The sequence below is a fragment of the Ictidomys tridecemlineatus genome, chromosome 6 (assembly GCF_052094955.1).
Source record: "Ictidomys tridecemlineatus isolate mIctTri1 chromosome 6, mIctTri1.hap1, whole genome shotgun sequence".
Lineage (NCBI taxonomy): Eukaryota > Metazoa > Chordata > Mammalia > Rodentia > Sciuridae > Ictidomys > Ictidomys tridecemlineatus.
The window spans coordinates 118,831,833-118,851,979 of NC_135482.1; the positions used below are offsets into that span (position 1 = coordinate 118,831,833).

Below are 20,147 nucleotides of genomic sequence, written 5' to 3' on the forward strand. Positions count from 1 at the left end.
TAGAAAAACCACTTTTATAGGTTAGTATACCAAGTGAGAAGATTGCATTACATCACAAGCTTACAGCTCTTCCTTCTAGTCTTTATTGGTAATTCAAATCATATAACAGTCCTCATAATAACAGTTGAGAACAGTGTGCTTGTGCGTGTACGTGTTTTAATTTGTCAAATTGCTTTTAGACTGTAGTTTTAAATGACTGGAAGTTACGTATATCAGAGGATATTTGAGATGAGAACATATTGGCTATTGCCAAGGGTCTCTCCTTGAATCACAAGAAAACCCTTTAAGAGAGCTAAAGAACATATTTAATTTATTCTCACTTAAGTCATTAACTATATATTTACTTTTAGTATTTTTTTTTTTGCAAATGAGCAAAGCAATTCACAGCAATCTTTGATCTTGCAATTTGAAACACACTGAAATAGCATGCAAGTAATGCCTTCCTATTTTCAAAATTATATTTGAATTGCATGCTGAGGCCAGGGAAATAATTTGGCTACAGTAAAAACGTCCTGGGTCTAGGCTCTAAGACATATGGGCTCAGACAAGGGTTTTGTTTTCTTGGTTGCCAAATTAATATCTCCTAGATATACTAACTAGCAAATCAGACAAGCAGTGGTGAAGACTTTATATATTTTTAAACTGTATGAAAACATCTGCAAAGGCCATTCACAGAAGTCTGTTTGACAATGGCTGCGTGGCTACAATCGAAAAATTAATTCGCAGCACTCATATGGCACTTTCAGGGCCTCCTTCCAAATGGAGCTTTTAAAACAGACTAAAATTGAATTCTTCTCAGTCTCAGCCCACTTGAAGTTAAAAAAAAAAAAAAGAAAAGAAAAGAAAAGAAAAAAAGCAAGATAGTAGGTGTAAATGACTAAGAAGGGCCCTCCAGGGGTGCTCTGGAAAGCCAAAAGATTGGGAGCTGCATGCAGAATGTCTCCATAACAAGTCTAGACTATCTGTAATCTGCTGGTGGTGAAGAAAACCAGATTATCAAGAAACCTTGTGGAGCCAACAGTTACAGGAGCACAAAATGCTGGGAAACCCAGGACAGTATGCAGAAAAGGATTCCAGTATTCCTTTACACTATTATCTGTGACCCAAGTGACATTTAAGAGTGACTCCTATCATGAATGCAAAAGACGTGGCAGGAGGAGGGCGACAAACGTCTTTAAGTACCAAAAGGGAATTGTAAAAATGAAAGCAGGAAGAAGATAAAGACTACAAAATCCATTACACTAACGTTTCATGTTCTCACCCGGAGCAGAGGGAGGTGAATGTCACAGCACAGGACGAGCAGATGAATTGTGGACGAAATTATTGATTTTTAATCTCACATATTGTATGAAATGGGAACTGCATTTCCCAAGTCTCTCAAGGTTCTGCTTATATTATATTTTCTTCCTGGAGAAATAATCCTTATCTGATTAACATAAGCAGACAAAACATCTCACACAAAAGATTCAAATGAGGAATGGGTCGAGTTTCAGGACTTTAACCAGATCTATTTTGATTGCCCGTAACATTCTTTATGACTCAGGGCTGCTCCCCAACTTGAAGGAGATTTTGTGTGAGCTAGACAGCTATTCTTTCTGCAGATGTAACTTCACTGTGGGGATACACGTGAGCAAAGAGGTTGCCCTTTGTGTATATTTTTAAATGTATGATTGTTTCTAGGTGGGCTTCAGGCATGAGGGATAGAGAAGCACAGGCTACATTTCTGCCCAATTTACACCTTTGGCTGGGTGGTCTTGTGTAGTGAACAACATGTACAACTCAGGAAAGTTACTCTTCAGTAGTTTCGTTTGCCTATATGTTTCACTTGAATGATTCATTGGGAAAGATTAAACAAGCAAGCTGTTGAGGAGGCAGTCCCCATAATACTAGAACGTCATTTTTAAAATTACCTGAACCTATTGTTTTAAGAGACTGCATCAGAAAAAAATGTACCCCTGCTGTGGTTATTATTTTAGCTAAGAGTTGAAAAAAATCAGATCATGATATAATGAGATATTAAAAGACATGAACAATTAACACTGCTTTCCTATTCCTTTTATAGAGCAACTGTGCATGCCCTCTTTTCTATTAGCCACGATGGTTTCAAAATCCACATCATTTTAGCAGAGCTATTCTTAAAGAGAAAGAATGAGGTGACCAGTACCACCAACAGCAAACAGAAAGTGCATTTTCCACTTTTTCTTGGGCCTGGTCCTCTAGCAAGCACGTTCATTTTACTTGTAACCAAATAGGTACCCTAGAAAATTGCTGCACAACAGACTATGAACTCATGTGATATTTGAAATTATCTTGTTGGTTTCCTCCCCTCTGTTCCCCTTACTCCCATACCCTCCTCACATAAGCACTAGCATCCAAATATCCCAGGAGCAGTGAATGGGGGCTCTGGAACCACACCAATCCAGGAGAGAAATACAGCAGGAAAACAAAAACCAAAACCTAGGAATGACTCATTGCCCACCAAGAGATGTGAGAACTTCTGGTGCTAGAACACTGCCCACTGCAGCTCAGACCAGTCCAGAAGAGGACGGTGTGAGTGACAGCAACATCCTACTCCAGCCACGGACACTGAGGCACAGGCAGGGAAGGAGACACACAGGAATCAGGAGGGGGAGTAGGGTGGGGGAGGAAGACATGGCTGGGCAGGGAAGGAAGGCTCAAGACCCCTGGCTTTGTTTTTTCAACACGAGAACCTTGACCCGGATGGTCTGGCCAGCTTACAGGGAGGCTATTTGCCACATGAGTTTTAATAAGTCCCAACAGCATCTTTCCTTTGACTTCACATTAACAAAACCCTGTTTTGAAATGACTTTCAACAGTTTCCTCTTCAAGGGGAAAAAAAAATCCCCTTTCCTTACCTCAATGATGTAGAGGACTACATTCTTGTAGAAGCAGTATAATATGCACTTGGTCACCCGGATGTAGCTCCAGGCTCCATGTACAAGCAGGAGCTTCTCCAAGTAAGAAAACTGCAAAAGGAAAATATCAAAGTTCAGAAGAGCCTGTAACAGAGGAATAAATGTCACAAAATGTGTTTTTAAGCAGAAAACAGATAAAATAGGTACAGGAAGCTAGATTTTGCAGAAAACCTGAGAAGACCATTCCCTCAAGGTGGAGCTTTCCATGAGAACAATAAAATCTCAAATCTATCTCGTTAGTACCTTCCCCAAATGTACTTCTGGACTTCCTATTGTGATTTTCACAGAATCTGTTTAGTTATTTACTTATTTTGATACTAGAGATTGAACCCAGGTTCCACTGAGCTACATTTCCAGCCCTTTTAATTTTCTGTTTTGAAACAGGGTCTTGCTAAGTTGTTGAGGCTAGCCTTGAACTTGCAGTCCTCCTGCTTCAGCCTCCCAAATAGCTGGGATTATAGGTGTGTGCCATCATGACCAGCAACAGAACTGTATTTAAACTAATACTTTTTAAGGGTCTTAATTATTACCAGAAGGTGACCACTGGAACTGGAAGAAAAGTACAATGAATTAGATTCCTCTACATAATCCTGTCATAGATTTTATGGTGAGCAAAGGGACAGGGACACTTATGCAATAATGTCTTGCTTAAAAAAGATACACACCCTTGAACACACAAATTGTTCCCACTGTCAGCCTGCAAGTTACAAAAAATTACACATAGAAACACACACACATACACAACAGAGCTAGTACACAAAGGTACACAAACACACATATAGACACACGGTCAGAGGCACATTAACGCCAACACACAGATACACAGAAATTTATATACATACACAATGCCCCTACTTCTATACCTTTGTTCATCTTTTTACTCTAACTTGCCCAGAGCACCCCTTATCAGAGTGCTGTACAGTCACAGCAGTTGAGTGATTCTAGCTGAGAGTGATGTAAAAGCTCCTGCAGGTTGAGATGGGAAGCAACAATATCCCAATGAAATCCATGCATCCTCGTTGAGGCAAGGGTCTGTCAGTCTCCCATTAGCCTGGCTTTGCCTTCTGGGTCCAGGAGTATGACCTAAAAAGTGTGAACCTTAAACTGGAGAGAGGGTAATGAGGGTGTTTTTTTGTTATTGTTTGTTTTATTTTTGTTTTGTTTGTTTTCATTTGTTTCTTTGTAGATTACATCATGCTCTGGCAAGAACAAACTATTAGGGGAGAACTTGTTTAAGGTAATAATTCAGTTGTGCCCCATCCTGGTTGCTATTATGCTTTGGATGCGGTCTGTCCCTCACAGGGTCATGACACCAGTGTGGCACTCTGATGAGGAAAAGTCAAGAGGGAGGTGATTAGGACACTAGGGGCCTTGCATTCAGAAGAGATTCCCCACTTAATTCCTATAAGAGGAATTGCTATAGAAAAGCAGGCCTGGCTCCATCTCTGCCTTCCTGCCTCATTATGGTGATCTCTCGTTCTCGCGTGAGTTCCCATTATTATGTCAGCCGCCATGCTGTGATGTAGGTAGAGGGCCACACCAGAGGCAGCAGATGTTGGCACCATGCTCCTGGACCTCCAAACTATGAAAGGGATGAACCTCTTTTCTTTATTAAGTATTTTGTTTACAGGAACAGACTAATTCAGTTGCCTTAAATGAAAAATCTGAATTCATTCATTCTATGTCATAGTGTCTGAGGCCCCTGTTCCTGACTCGGTCAATGCAGAGACTTTAACCCTACAACCCGACTAGGAGAAACAATTGGGCTGTGCTGAGAATACCCTAAAACATTAGAAATTCTATTATTATTATAAACTTCCTATCAATTTCAGATAACTTTTGAAATTAAATTTAACTATCTGTAGAAAAGAAAGACTCTTACTTAAAATATTTTAAAAAACATGTCTTCAAGAGGAAACTACATAATAATTCCCTTTAGCACTAAAGAAGGTCACTGGATTGTAGGCAAAGTCACATTTCAATGAGTTCTTCCTGGCCACTCATCAAAATCTAGAGGACGACTTCAAAATGGCAGAAGTAGGTGCATATGGAAAAATAAAACTCCTCATAAAGGCTCATTAAGGATTCCAAAGGGGAATGGGGAATCATAAAATAACTAGCTAAACAAATAAAAAGGAAGTTTGCATTTGACCTGGACCTCCTGGTGTTAAATTTCAATGGGCACAGAGAACATCTGCTTGAGTCATCTCCAAGGCCTCAACCTGAGCGTTACAATGATTTGTTTTCAGGGGGGAAAAAAAAACGAAAAAAAAATTACATCCTAAATCAAAATGCTGTCTTCATGAAGTCATTCAAAAGACATTAAGAAGGTAGGGGGCAGGAATGATTCTCTCCAGAGGAGAACGGGAAGCTGAGGACTCCAGGTGAAGTTTTATACCCACAGTCTCGGCTACCCAGAGCCAGGCAGACAGAGGACAGTTGTCTGTCTGGAGCTGCCCCTGTGCATGAGGCAGATGGAAAAGAAATGGAACCAGAGCTCGGTCTGCTTCACAGCTTTCCCAAGGGTAAGTCGTTAAGCTAAATATATTTTTTCTTCTCTACATCACCTTACAGGATACTTCCCTCATAAACACGATCAAAAAAGTGTTCACCCAAATTAAAGTGAACAGATAAAGCAATGTGAACGTCAATCAGCGATGTTTATCCATTCAGTGGGGACAAAGGAATTCACCCACTCATGGTATTTCTGGTGTAGTAATTAAGGTACAAAGAACATCATGTGGGGTGGAGATGAGGCAAAGTTAAGCATGAAATTGGCCCTGAAATAACAGCATCCCTGCCTAATCATGAACAGGACCACGGACAGGAGAAACAAAGGTCCAGAGACTCATGTGGCCTCCATCAGTACCTTTGGCAGAGACACCCATTACCCTGGGAGGGCAAGAAAACCCCCAAGGGGAGTTATAAAGCCCTGCTCCCTGCTCCACCCTTCTTTGACACTTTTAATCCGATGAAAGCAATTGCTCCAGATTCCACATCCTATTCGTATGCAGCTTCAATATAGCAGGTCATGGAATCTCCCTTCCCTGGACATTTTAAAGAAAAAGCCAGAAAAATATTTTCCTGGAACTCCTAGGAAACCTCTGATGATCTCTTCCAGCCATATGATCTTATAACTCAAGTATTTAATAATGCTGGGGTATATAACATCCACAGTTGCTGACAGCATACAGGAAGCTGGAGTCCCCCAGGCCTCTGAGCAGTGGACTGAGAAAGTAAACGGGCAGGTGTGCAGGGCGACTCCTGACTTCACAGGGGGTCCGCACTTCTCTGACCTGGGATAGGCCCTCAGACCTGAAACGGGTCACCTGATGCAAAGGAACCTCCGTTTTCCCACCTGTAAAACCAGAATTTCTCCTCCTCACCACTCCAGGAATCATCCTGAGGATTTATTTGATCTCAACAAAGGAACAAGGTTGATTTCATGCTCTTTTCAGAGCCACTCGGATTTTGTAATTCCTCCCTGCATTTGCAGAACCTGGAACTGGGAGGGAATCTGAGCATGGATCTAAGGCAGCCCTCCTTTGGGGAAGGGGAGCCCCAAAGCTGCAGAGGACCAGCCCACAAGTCCTGGAGCTGCAGGAAGTTTGTTCATGTTTTAAAGGGCCACCCCCTGATTTCAGCTCGAAGCCACTCTTCCTCGGGTTCATGTGATTAAGGTTAACACAGACTTCAAAAGTCTAACCACAGAAACAGGAGAGAGCTCTTGCTAACCAGGGTACGAGCTGACAGTCACCGCATATTGTGATCTGGAGACGGGAGGAAATGCTCTGTGTTCCTGGGATGATGACATTTTCTGGATGATTTAGTAGGACATGTGCCCTAGGGGTCAGGAGGTTGGCTCTTTTCCTTCACCTTTCGATGTCATTAGGAACAGACATTTCTTTCATCCTTGAGCCACCTATACAGTAACCACAAAACACCTAAGAATTCTGCATGCAATTCTCAATTCAGGGAGGAATGGAATGAACTTGGCCTGGCTGCAGGTGGTCACATGCAGGTGAGCATGGTTCACGATGGCCCAACCCGGACTCATGCTCTCAGCAATTTATCTCACAGAAGTGGTACTGGACAGCAACCTTGTCATGACTGCAGAGAGGGGGGAGCGGCTGTAAATCATTGCTTTTCCCTGACCTTAGATACTGAGTAGTGCATGCCAGCACCTTCTGCAAGAAGAGGTGCCACTGCAAATGGATGTTATGAGCACAGTTATTCTCCAGCAGGAGGACTTATACAAGGAAACACTTGGAGCATGAAAGGCGATCACTCACAGATCAGGGGCCCATCTGTCAGGAATGACATGTCACCTGGATGGCAAGAAATGACAGGTCACCTGGATGGACAGCCCTACTCTGACAAAGGAAATGGTGCCTCCAAACTGCACAGGATCAAAGGGATGGAGAAATCTGAATAACAGGACAACTGGTCACCCATGTGGCTGACCTGTGCAATAGCGTAATCCGAGTTGTTGGTGGCCTGCATGCCCTCATTGCCACTGATCCCCACACCCACGTGGGCTGTCTGGATCATCCCGACATCATTGGCACCATCCCCGATGGCCAGGGTGATGGCGTTCACCCGCTTCTTCACCACTTCCACTATTTCAGACTTCTGCAGAGGAGATACTCTGTGAGAGAAGAAAGAGAAATTATGACAACATGCGTCTTTCCAGAGGAAACAGCTGTCATCTACATTCAGCAGCATTAAAAGGGCAGTTATTGGCCAATCTCCAAATCCAATACATACATTTTATGCTTCTGTTCAAAGAAGCTTGCACAAAACAGTAGCTTGTGGCTTTCAAGTGTTTGCCAACTTCACAGATGAAATACACCACCCGAAGCTAACTTAAAACCCAGCCTATCTGCAATGGCTCTGCTCAGTTGGAACCACACGAGAGCAAACTCTTCAGGGAACCTGTGCCCTGCTGAACAATGAAGTCAGTTAAACTAGTCACAGGGGTCTTCAGAAACATCTTCCCAATAAATCAGCAGACCCCATGTGTTCTTTGCTGCACAGCACATATGACCTAGGGCTGGCAAGGGAATTTTCTGTAAAATCTGCTTTTACAGAAGGCAAAGAAAATTGGCAGGGCAAAAGAAAGAGCAGAAAGAAGGCCAGAGTAGGAAGAAAGAAAAGTGACCGGCTCATCTCTGCCTAGAGATGGACAAGTGCTTGATGGACAGCTAGGGCAGTACTGAGGAGCAGCAATCTCAGGAGTAAAGGTCTACCATACCTGTACTTTGCAGAAGCACAGCCCAAAGGGAGAGAAGAAAAGTAGGCCCTGCCTAAGAGAGGTTGTCATACCAGTGATGGAAGAAGGTGGCCTAGTTTTCATAATTCCTCAGGTCATCTGGGAAGAAGACCTACTGGAAATCTATGGTTCTAAAGCACACAAGCAATGTCAATTATCATGAAGCATTTAATCAGAGTATAAGACCACACAAACCAACAGTATTAAAAAAAATCACTAGTATCTCAGGACTGATTTATTTGAAATTTGGGATTGAAAAACTTACAAATAAACACCTGAATCACTGGCATATGCACATATGTGTGCGCTCTCTCTCTCTCTCTCTCTCTCTCTCTCTCTCTCTCTCTCTCACACACACACACACACACACACACACACACACACACACACACGCATACACATGGTAAACATAAAGTAAATGACTTCCAGGTTCCCAGAGGTCTCCTGCTGCACTCACACGTGGACTGTAATGTAAACTAGAATGGGCACTCAAAGACTTGCCTCGTACAACTACAACTACAAATACGTTGGCCTGTATCCACAAAGATATCCATTCCCAACAGAAAACCTAAAATGTTACCTTATATTTAATTTTACCGGTCTGGGAAGAAATGCATTTGAATGCAGCATGAAGCTTTTGCTATACTCTCAGTTACTAAGATATAAAAATAAGAGAGGTAGAAAAGCAGAAGTTTAGAGTTGAAGGGGCTTTAGAAAACATACCACATAGTCCAATATCTCCTTTTTCATTTTTGTAGGAGTTTGCAATGATAGAAATCCACTGCTTCCTGAAGTCGATCCAATCACTAAAAATTATTGTTGCTTTTTTTGTTGTTATTGAGCAAACTCATATGTGTTAATTCTGCCCCGTGACCTAGACCAGACCAAGTATAATTCCTCTTTCATATACCTGAAAGGCTGAAATATAAAGACATCTATCACGTTCTTCCCCCAAAGCTTAGCTTCTGCTAACTACTTTCTCAGTTCTTTAACTTTTAGTTAACAGCATGCTTCAGAATCTAAAAACACCTTATATAAGTACGACCCTCTAGGAGCTGAGAGCACAATACTGAACTGACTTTAATGCAGCCTAAAATGAAGTACTCAGAAGCTTTATTATTGCTTATCACTGAGTTTCTGGTCAACCCAAGCAATTTCCACGCAGAGGGGGGAAATAGCTGCATATTTTGCCTCCAAGTTTGTGCAACTGCTGAGCTGAGGGAGACAGGACAGCCCACAATTCTCATTCGCAACACAAAGGTGATTTCTCATTCCATTTTTTAACTCAACAGAATCAGAAATCAAATGTGTTATGCAGAGTTATGGGAGTCAGAGTTAAATAAGCATGAACTTTTCCTCTGCCCATGCTAACCATGCAATCAGGAGAGGGATCCTGTGAGTTCCTGTCTTTTCACTAATGAAATGAAGGAAATGAGAACTGCCCACCTCATAAAATAGTGATGATATATTAATGTGAAACCATTACATTAACCAACAAGTGTGAAATAAGTGTTATTTCCTATTCCATCTAGCACAGGGTTATCTGCAAAGCCTCAGTTGGTGGGGATAAAAAATGAACATGTGAAAATTGCATGTCATCTGATGGTTCCCAAACTGTATGTGTAGGTACCTGGGAGGTGTTGCAGAGGATGTTTTAAATATTTGAGGGAAATACACCAATATCTCTCAGGTAATAGAGCAAAATACTAGCTGGAAGTACCTCTTCACAGTTTCAACATTAGATCATACTACATTCCTTCTCATGATCTATTTTTGTGAAACTGAGTTTTTATGGTTGTAATGACAGCAAATATGCAGTGAAAATCAATGTGGACTAGGAAATGAGGGAGGTGGTAGCTGCTGTCACCTTAAGATGAAGAAGCTATGTAGTGCTCCGTGGGCCTACCACCATGTACCACTGGAAAGTGATCATGATTATTTAAGGATGGAGGAAATAAAGATTATTTCTTCCAATGCATGTGCATTAGTGTTTGAAACACCTGCTAAGTTGTTCAGTCATAAGTACTTCTTAAATTATTTGACCTGACCTACTTAACAGTAAGACATGGTTTGATTTTTTTCCTTTGGCCTAGGGACTTGCAAAGGGATTATTAAGGATGTTGCACATCCACAGAGTCTGGAAGCCTCTGCACGAATCACTTCTCTCCATGATTATATTCATCACCTTAAGTATGATCATTTCCCTGGGGGGGAGGTGAAACTTTGTCTGATGAGGCCATCATGTAATCTTGTACTGTATTTCTGCATCCATGAAAATAATGCAAGAGGACAAGGAACAGAAACTGAAGCATTCCTGGGCAGGCTGGGGCTACCACTCCTCAAGACTGTGTGTTCTTCAAGTCATCAAACAGGCCGGACTTTTTGTCAGTAAATCTGAGGCGGTGTGGAGAGAAAGGGAGCCAGGGCAGAAGAAAGCTTGGTCGCTTCACACCGCGGGAGGATGGAAGGATCATGGTGGTCTGGATGTGAGATGTCCCTGAAAAACTTACATGTGAGACAATGCAAGGAGATTCGAAAGAGAAATGATTGGGTTGTAAGAGTCTTAACCCAATCAGTGATTTAATCCCCTGATTAACTGAATGGTAACTGAGTGGTAACTGGCTGGGGGGAATTGGGGCGTGGCTTTGGGTCTATATTTGTAACTGACGAACAGAGAGCTCTCTCTGCTTCCTGAAATGATGTGAGCTGCTTCCCTCTGCCACACTTTCCTGCCATGATGCTCTTTGATGCCTCAGGCCCTGAGGAATGGAGCTGGCCTTCTATGGATTTTTAATCTTAATTTGTGACCTGGAATCATAAGCCACACTCTGAAACTAGGAGCCCATTAAATAAACTTTTCCTCCTCTACAGTTGTTCCGGTCGGGTCTTTAAGTCACAGCAGTGAAACAGCTGATGAAAACAGGGGTGGAATAGGGAAGTGGCTAAACTAAATTGATCAATAGTATTATTTGAGGTCAAAGTTGTAGGTTTTCTATCAGGAGATGCTACAGTTTGGGTCTTAAGTGTTGCCTAAAAGCCTGTGTGTTAGAGGTTTACTCTCCAGCTTGGAGTTATTAGGAAGTGGTGAAGTCTTTAAGTGGAGGTCTTCAGATCACTAGGGTATGAGCCCTCAAAAGTAAACAGGGACCCCCGACCCTTCTCTTTCTTTTTTTCATTTCCTGGTCCTGAGGTGAACAGCTTTGGTCAGCCACATTCTTGCTATCATGATATGTTGCTTTGCCATAAACTCAAAACAGTGGAGCTAAATGACCAAGGACTGGGATCTCCAAACCTATGAGCCAAAATAAACCCTTTTTCCCTTATAAGTTGATGATCTTAGACAATTTGTTACAGTAACAGAAAGCTGATTTACACAGAGAATTTAGAGATAAGCTAACCAACTGGAGATGAGCTGCAAGTCAAATAAACTCACTTAGGCTTGCTCTCTGAGATTTGGACCTCAAATCAGTCAGTCAAGTCATGCTTTCCATCCTTACAATATGAATATCCAACAGCTGCCTTTTTTCCAAACAGCAAAGTAAAGGGTATATAACACGAGTCATATCCCAGCATTTTAGGACCATGAAATTCTCATCAAGGTTTTATTATGCCCTCAGCTGAAATGCCTTGAGAAAACATAATTCTAGCACACACTAGGGGTTCAAAACAGATGTCAAACAGGTAATTTCTACAGAACTGAACAGGCACTATTACACTTCAGCCATATGTAGTATTTTAGTATGCCAAGTTGCCACGAAGCACAAGCCAGCTCTTTTTTAATCTTAATTTGTGACCTGGAATCACAAGCCACACTTAATAAGCTTTCCCAGGGTATGATACATTCATCCCATAAAATAAGAACTCCAGACCACTTCTGAGCTGATAGAGGTGCTTAGGGTATTTTATAACCTACTTTTGTACATTATGAATAAAAACATACACTCAAAGAATTCAATCAACTGGAGAGATAGTCTACCACTTTTTTTGGCTAATACAATAGATTCTAAAATAAGAAGTTTCCCTTTTGAGATTTTTTTAAAAAAATCAATATCCTGGAGTAACTCATTTTACGGGATTTACATTCTTGAAATTTTAAAACTAGCTTTCTGAAATTATTTCAAATGTAGCACTTAAATTAAATCATGGGCAACTGCTTTTGTAGAATTAATGTTCATTCATTAATTTAATCTGGCCTATAAAAACCTTGGTCTCAGATTGAGTTTCCCAATTCTGATCTTATAATATAGTTTGAGCAAGCTTAAGCAAATTCCTTTTGCTTAAAGTCTCTTTCTCAAAGCCCAGCTGCCCAGTTTGCCAAAGAGAGACTGGACCTAGATTTTATGTATTTGTATACTGAGGTCACCTGAGCCAGAGGAATGTCAAGAAACTCCACCCAGAAACATCCCAAAGAGGGTCCGCCAGACCCCAAACACTCACTGATCAACCGGATTCACTAAATGCTTTCATTAACCGGGCTTCCAAATGTCTCTATTCTTGACAATCCTAAAGACTAAGAGGAAGTCTGAAGACACCTGCTTAGATCCATGAGTCTCAAATGTTAGATGAGCATCAGAATCACCTAGAGAACTTGTAAAAAATACAGACTCTGATTCAGAATGCCAGGATTGGGGCATGTAGATGTACATTTCTAACCAGCTCTGGCACAGTGCCAACACTGCTGGTATAAAGACCACACGGAAGTAGCCAGCACTGGCCTAGACAATATCACCAGTTCTTTCTAGTTCAAATGTTTTAGAACTGAAATGATAGCAGAACATTTATACTCAACTGTCATAGTGATTCAGTAATTAACTGGCAGAAACACTAAATCACCTTTTTTCAAGTTTTGCATATATATATAGGTTCTTCTTTGTTTTTAAACCCAAAATTAGTAGGTATAAATTTTGGTTGGTATTTCATTTAAAATATTCTTTCAATCTGAATGGGTCACATAAGAAGACAGTAGGAGGAAACACTAACCAAAACAAAACATGCAGGACTTCATGATTTTTAAAATATAAATATATATATAATGATACAGAAACTAATTTATCTATACCAAACCTAAAACACCTAGTAACTATTAAACAAAGTGATGCTAATATATCATATTTCATTTGGAAAAGTGTCTTTCCTGTTAAAGAAAATACACATAAAAGGGATTTTCTTGGACTATAAAAATATTGTACATTCTTTCACATAGCAGTTATCCTAAATGTTTCAAAAATTGTGATACCTTTAAAAATCTCACATCTTATAGAAACACAAACACATAATATATGAGTCTAAAGTCAAGCTGGACTTTCCCACTTATCTGTTTATGAAGGGCTTCCCTGGTTGTCCCCCAACCCTCTGCTGTAGTCCTTCCTATATGCATTTGGTACCTTTATGCAGGACACAATAGACAGTTGTCAAGGTTGTTATGAGGTATCCTCCGTAAGCTATGTGTGAGACAAGGCAAGAAGGTTTAGAGGAGAAATGATTGGGTTAGGAGAGCTTTTATCCAATCAGTGAATTAATCCCCTGATAGGGATTAACTGAGTGGCAGCTGAAGGCAGGTAAGGTGTGGCTGAAAGAGGTGGGTCACCTGGGGTGTACCTTTGGGGTTTACACTTGATGCGCTGAGCTTAGTCTCTCTCTGCTTCCTGATCATCATGTGAGCTGCTTTCCTCCACCCCACTCTTTTGCCATGAGGTTCAGCCTCACTTCAAGCCCCGAGGAATGGAACCGGCTATCTATGGACAAGATTTCTGAAACTGTGAACCAACCCATGAATGAACTTTCTCTCCTCCAAAATTGTTCATGTCAGGTCTTTTAGTGACAGAGCAAAATAGTGGACTGACACCAAGGTCTTTTGGACAATCATACCTTCTGGAATGCCCAATTTTTGTGCTTTGAGCCCAAATGTATTGCTCTCTCAAAATGTAATCTCCATGTCCCTGTTTTTGATATATCTCACTGTAGCTCCAGTTTCTGAAAGGAGATAAATTTGGCAGCTTGGAATGGTCTTAGGGGAAAAAGTGGCAGAGGTGAGACTTCAGGGGTGGGGGTAGGGTAAGGAGGTTTGGGAATGGATCCAGGTGAACTCCACAGGCACCTGAGGACTTAGCAAATGTGGAGGCAACAAGAAGTAAAATTTTAATTTAATTAAAACTTTACTTCTTAGAACTATTGAGTTCTAAGGTAGATTTAAAGGGCTCCCTTATTATAAAAACTTGCATATGGAGAGAAGCTACATTATAAATAAGGAAGCCCTAAGAGATCGTGCCTCAGAAAGATGCAATAGCTAATGAAAAGTGGAAACAGTTCAGTTTTCATTACAAAGAATGCAGTGCCTCACGAGAGCTAAAGCTAGAACGGGACCCATTATAAAAATCAGGATAAGTGCTTGCAAGAAAAGAAAAATCCATGAGATGGTGTTTAAGAGTGAATGCCACATACCCAATTATTAAATGAGCCTCATGCACACGTATCCAGGAATGAGAGTTTCCAACCTTGGTTGCTTAAGTAGCAAAATTATTTTAGCTTATCCCAGCATTGTTTCTATAAAGATTAAGGTATAATGAATCTCATCTCATGGAAAGACTCCTCTCAGTCCTTAATTTGAAAATCACATTTGAGGACTGGGGATGTGGCTCAAGCGGTAGCGCGCTTGCCTGGCCTGCGGGTGGCCTGGGTTCAATCCTCAGCACCACATACAAAAAACACAAAGATGTTGTGTCCGCCGAGAGCTGAAAAATAAATATTAAATAATTCTCTCTCTCTCTCTCTCTCTTTAAAAAAAATAAAATAAATAAAAGTCTTTAAAAAAAAGAAAATCACATTTGATTCTTAATTAGGCATATTAAAAAACTCCTTATGACTATAATTTCTATTCTTTCCATAACCCCATCAATAATACACACACTCTCACACACAAACACCAAAAAGAAAAAAAAAAACTGACGCATGATGGAATACAGGTAATAACATGGACTACCAACGTTTCAAAAAAGTGACAGCAAAATTATTTATATGGTCTACTTATTTCTACACAGTCTATTAAGTCACTATATATTCATCCATTCTGGGGGAGTATATTTGTCTAACATTCAAAAAAACAGAGATGGAATTTTTTATTCCTTTCCTATCCTTTCCTTTTCTCATCTAAATTCAAGGAGTCACACAATGGATATTCAATAAATGATGACTATCAAAATCATGATTCCAAGACTAATCACATTTCTTATCATAACCATAAATAATGGAAAGTACAGTTTGACTTAGACAAAAATGTAACTTCCACACAACTAATGGACCTGGGAACGTGCTTTGGAGGGCAATCATGGAAGATCACTCCCAGATGGAGAAAAAGAAAGGAACACAAGAGAGTCTGAGCCCCTCTGTGAGATCCAAATTAATCATTCATGGAAAGCAGAGCAAAACACTCCATTTTTCAAGTGATCTAGGGAGAGACATTATTTGTGAATTTCCTCACCAGCATGCTAGTGGTCTTCATTCTATTTTCTACTAATGTCCTTAAAAACATTGTAGGCTTTTTTTTTTATTATCTCACTCCAGTAAGATTGGCAGCCATTATGAAGTCAAACAACAATAAGTGTTGGCAAGGATGTGGGGAAAAGGGTACACTTGTACACTGCTGGTGGGACTGCAAAATGGTGAGGCCAATTTGGAAAGCAGTATGGAGATTCCTGGGAAAGCTGGGAATGGATCCACCATTTGACCCAGTTATTGCCCTTCTCAGACTATTCCCTGAGGACCTTAAAAGAGCGCACTATAGGGATACGGCCACATCAATGATTATAGCGGCACAATTCACAATAGCTAGACTGTGGAACCAACCTAGATGCCCTTCAATAGATGAGTGGATAAAAAAAATGTGGCTTCTATATACAATGGAGTATTATGCAGCACTAAGAAATGACAAAATCATAGAATTTGCAGGGAAATGGATGGCATTAGAGCAGATCATGCTAAGTGAAGCTAGCCAAGCCCTAAAAAACAAATGCCAAATGTCTTCTTTGATATAAAGAGAGCAACTAAGAACAGAACAGGAAGGAAGAGCATGAGGAAAAGACTAACAGTAAACAAAGACGAATGGGGGGAGAGAAAGGGAGAGAGAAGGGAAAGCATATGGAAATGGTAGGAGACCTTCAATGATACACAAAAGTATAAGAGGTTATGAGGGGCAAGGGGGAGGGGGAAAAAAGGGAGAGAATTGAACAACAGCAGAGGAGGCAGAGAGGGAAGATGGGAGGGGAGGGGAGGGGGGATAGTAGGGGATAGGAAAGGTAGCAGAATACAACAGTCACTAATATGCCATAATGTAAAAATGTGAGTATGTAACAGATGTGATTCTGCAATCTGTATTTGGGGTAGAAATGGGAGTTCAAAACCCAATTGAGTCAAATGTTGTAGGCTTTTTTTAACAGCTCTGGATGACAAAGGGGTAACAGCAGTCTCTGTCTTTACAAAGGGCTGTGCTGGGCAAGGCTAGCATACGAGCCTAGTCTTTGTTCCCCTTGTCTCTTCGGGTCATAATGCTTTGACTATTATAAGCTGACTGTTAGCACCCACATATCATCTTGCGTAAGCATTTGGAAAGCTTAATAGATACCAGCGCACCAATCACCAAGTCTTTACAAATGTTCTCATTCATGTTGGGTGATGCAAACCATCCAAAGCCTAACATGGAAGTACCTCACCTTGGATCCACATGGTGAAGTACTTACACGTTAGACTTTGCATGGTGATTTACACCTAGAATCACATACTATCACACATACTATCCCTCTCTCATGCTTCATTCAGTATCTACCTCTTCAGTCCTGATGAATTTTCAACACAGTGTCTAGTAAAATAAGCATTTAATCTGTGAACTGAAGATGATGAATCTAAATCATTATTGATGGTAAGAATTTTCACAAAATAACTATGAATGCTGATGTGATCCAGCCACCTTTGTGAAATAATAGTAACCCAAGTTTTTATAATTTTTCCTGTATTTTCCCCATTGTCAGTCATGAGGTCCTTTCCTCTGGATTACACTGAAGGTTGCTGTGGTCATAGTCCCACGAGTCTGTGCAAATGAAAGGCAAGGCACAGGCAGCTAGGCAAGTGTCTTTGTTTTTTCTTTCCCGTTTTGGTAATACAATTCTATGGTAATTTTAGGAATTTAACACATATATTTGGGCATATATTAAATTCAAATTGTAGAAAGCTTAACATTCCTATGGCATCTTATAAGTGCAAAGGTTATTTTCAACAGGGTGTAAGTATCCATTTCTCAAAAATACTTAAGTAAAATGTTTCCATATTCCAGAGTAGACTCTTTAAGCTATATAGCTAGATTTTCAAAAACAGGATTTGTGCTGTCCTTCACATCAAGCCTTAAAATGAATTCTTCATATAAATATGCTAGTGCAATAATATATTAACATTCACAAATGATTTTCTTATTGTTAAAAAGGTTCATTTAACTCATTTTCAGTGTTTAATATTTAATAATACAAAGTTTGATTTTTTTCTTCAATGTTATGTGTACAATCACAGATACAAAGTCTTGGCTCTGTACAAAACTTTTTGTTTTTGCTAATGTCTTAAAGTATACTGCACCTCTCACTTTGGATGGCTTATCCAAAGATTAAATATTAAAAATTTTATTTTATTTATATTATATTCTATGGTGCTGGGGCCTCATATGCTAGACAAGTGCTTGAATACTGAGCTACTACACCCCAGCCCTCAAGTTTAAAGAATTTCTATAGTAGCCATTCTGGAAACCCAAAATTACCCTTATATAGAATTTAAATCCTGATTCAAAACTCCAAAACATTTATCAAAAAAAAAAAATCTTTAAAGGAAGAAGTCCTAACACCTGATTTAGAGATGAGGCCATCTGTCTGTCTGCTTTTCTATCTATCTATCTGATCTTAATTACATGACTGGTGGCTGCTTTCAACATCCTGTGAGCATTCTCTTTTAAGAGCTACAGATCAACCATCATGCTGCTGTGAGAAGTCGGGGGCAACATGATATTCTTTATTAACTGAACAAAACCCTTATAACTCGATCCTGTGCTATAGCTATAAAGCTGGCTCTGCAGCCAAGACCTGCAGAGGGGCTCTCAGGAAAAGGTAGGATACCCTCCCGGCTCAGGATCAGTTTACTCCATGACCAAGAAAGGGCTCACTCTGAAATAAAGATACACTGCTTGGAGTTCCAGAATTTATGCATCTGTCCTTGTGTCTAGGACGATTTTATCACATCTCCAGGAAACGGAACAATTACAGGGACACTCGGACAGGAGCTGAGCTTCTGAATACTCAACATGTCCACGAAATGAGGTGGAATGGATTAAGACCTGGACAACCGCACTTTATAGAAGAAGCGAATGGGCTGTATGTTGTGAATTACATATGGGGTTTACATTCGCTGAAAGCAACTGGTTACCGTCTGCCTCTTCCTGTATAAGGCTGAAAAGAATGGAGCGGTTTAGGAAGGCTGGGATTTAAATAAAAGATATTAGATCCTTCTGTTCCCAGGCTGACACAGGGATTAGAATAACACATTTAAATACCTTAATGTTTTTAGCACAAAAAGCATTAATTTGATACTCTGCTTCCTTGAAATGCTTTATGAAGGCCCCCAACCCTCTCTCAGGAGTGTCTGCCTTCCTTGAAGTTAACGTACACATATTGTTCCCCGCTGCAAACTTCACTGCTATTTCAAAACAGCGTGCCTGACCTCTGCTGTGGGGAAGGTGGGAATAGGAAACAGAGCGGAGAGGAAAGCTGAGAAGTGTTTGAGATTTGATGTTTCAGAGCAAGCTTATGGCTCCAGCAGGACCGGGCTTCATGAGCTCATGGACCACTGAAAATTAATGACAACCGAGATACTTAGAATGATTTTCATTAAACCTGTCCTTCACCCGTCACCTGTGCCTGGAACAAAAGGTCATCTGATCCCCAGTCCAATACACATGCTAAACAGCATCTACCTGAACTCTGGAAAAAGTGGGGCAGCCTGTCTAATTCTGAATTTCACTCAATTCCTAACCCAAGCAACCAGGAGACCACAGAGCCACAGGGACAGCAGCGGTCAGTATACCACATGTGCCTCATACTTGGGGTAGCTATTTTCTAGGGTCATCCATGTTTCTTCTTCTTTCCTCTTCATTTCTTTCTTTAGTTTGGTTTCTTTCCTTTTCTTTCTTTGAGAGAAGAATTTGTTGGGTGAGAATGGAGATAAGTTTCACAAATCTTTTTCTTCCAAGCATCATATAAATATACACCTTCTAAAACCTAAAGCCTCTCTTTAACAAGCTACTAATTCTCCATCTCAATAACAGAGAATGGTAGTGCTTTTCTTTTTCGTGACCATGTAAGTAAAACTGTTTTTTAAACAGCTATGTCATTTACCCACTCCAGAACAGAACATGAAAATGACCCCTAGGGATCTATGTATTTGGTAATGTCTTAAAGTATGACACAAAAGGATGAATAGGCAGGCCTTGGTGGTGGTGGGTAGGACAAATACAGTCACAGTGATGAACCACCTGAGGGTCTGCACACCGAAAGAAGACATGCGCCCCAAATGCTCCATACCCACAGAAGAAAGAAATAATCATCCTAAATGTAATAGCAGGCAGCAACCTATTGCAGAGCTTAGTTTGCAACTTATTCCTCTAATTGATTAATACCACCGTCATAATGCTTCCTGGGATCAGTCTGATCTGAAATGTGTCCTTCTGTTTCCATTATTAAGGATTTATTTTATTCATCTTTAAATCCCTCAGAACCAAATATAGCAGCTAACAAACAAATGTTTGTCAAATTATCTGGGATTTTTTTTTTTTTGTAATGATTTTGTGGATCCCAAACATAACTGTCTTCTTCTTCTTTTTTTTCTAATGGTTGTTTCCATTTCATGTTTAAGAA

At 40.4% G+C, this 20,147-nt stretch overlaps 1 protein-coding gene across 5 annotated transcripts in view; it reads right to left on the reverse strand.

The window, feature by feature from the left end:
• The window catches only part of Atp8a2 (ATPase phospholipid transporting 8A2), a 639,008-nt gene that overhangs the window by 230,020 nt on the left and 388,841 nt on the right, over nt 1–20,147 (reverse strand). For all 5 annotated transcript variants that reach the window (XM_078015676.1, XM_078015677.1, XM_005337571.5 and 2 more), the window contains 2 exons: nt 7,401–7,584; nt 2,877–2,987 (listed from right to left, as the gene is read on the reverse strand). In XM_078015676.1, coding sequence (XP_077871802.1) covers nt 2,877–2,987; nt 7,401–7,584 — 295 coding nt within the window. The remainder of the gene's footprint in view (nt 1–2,876; nt 2,988–7,400; nt 7,585–20,147) is intronic.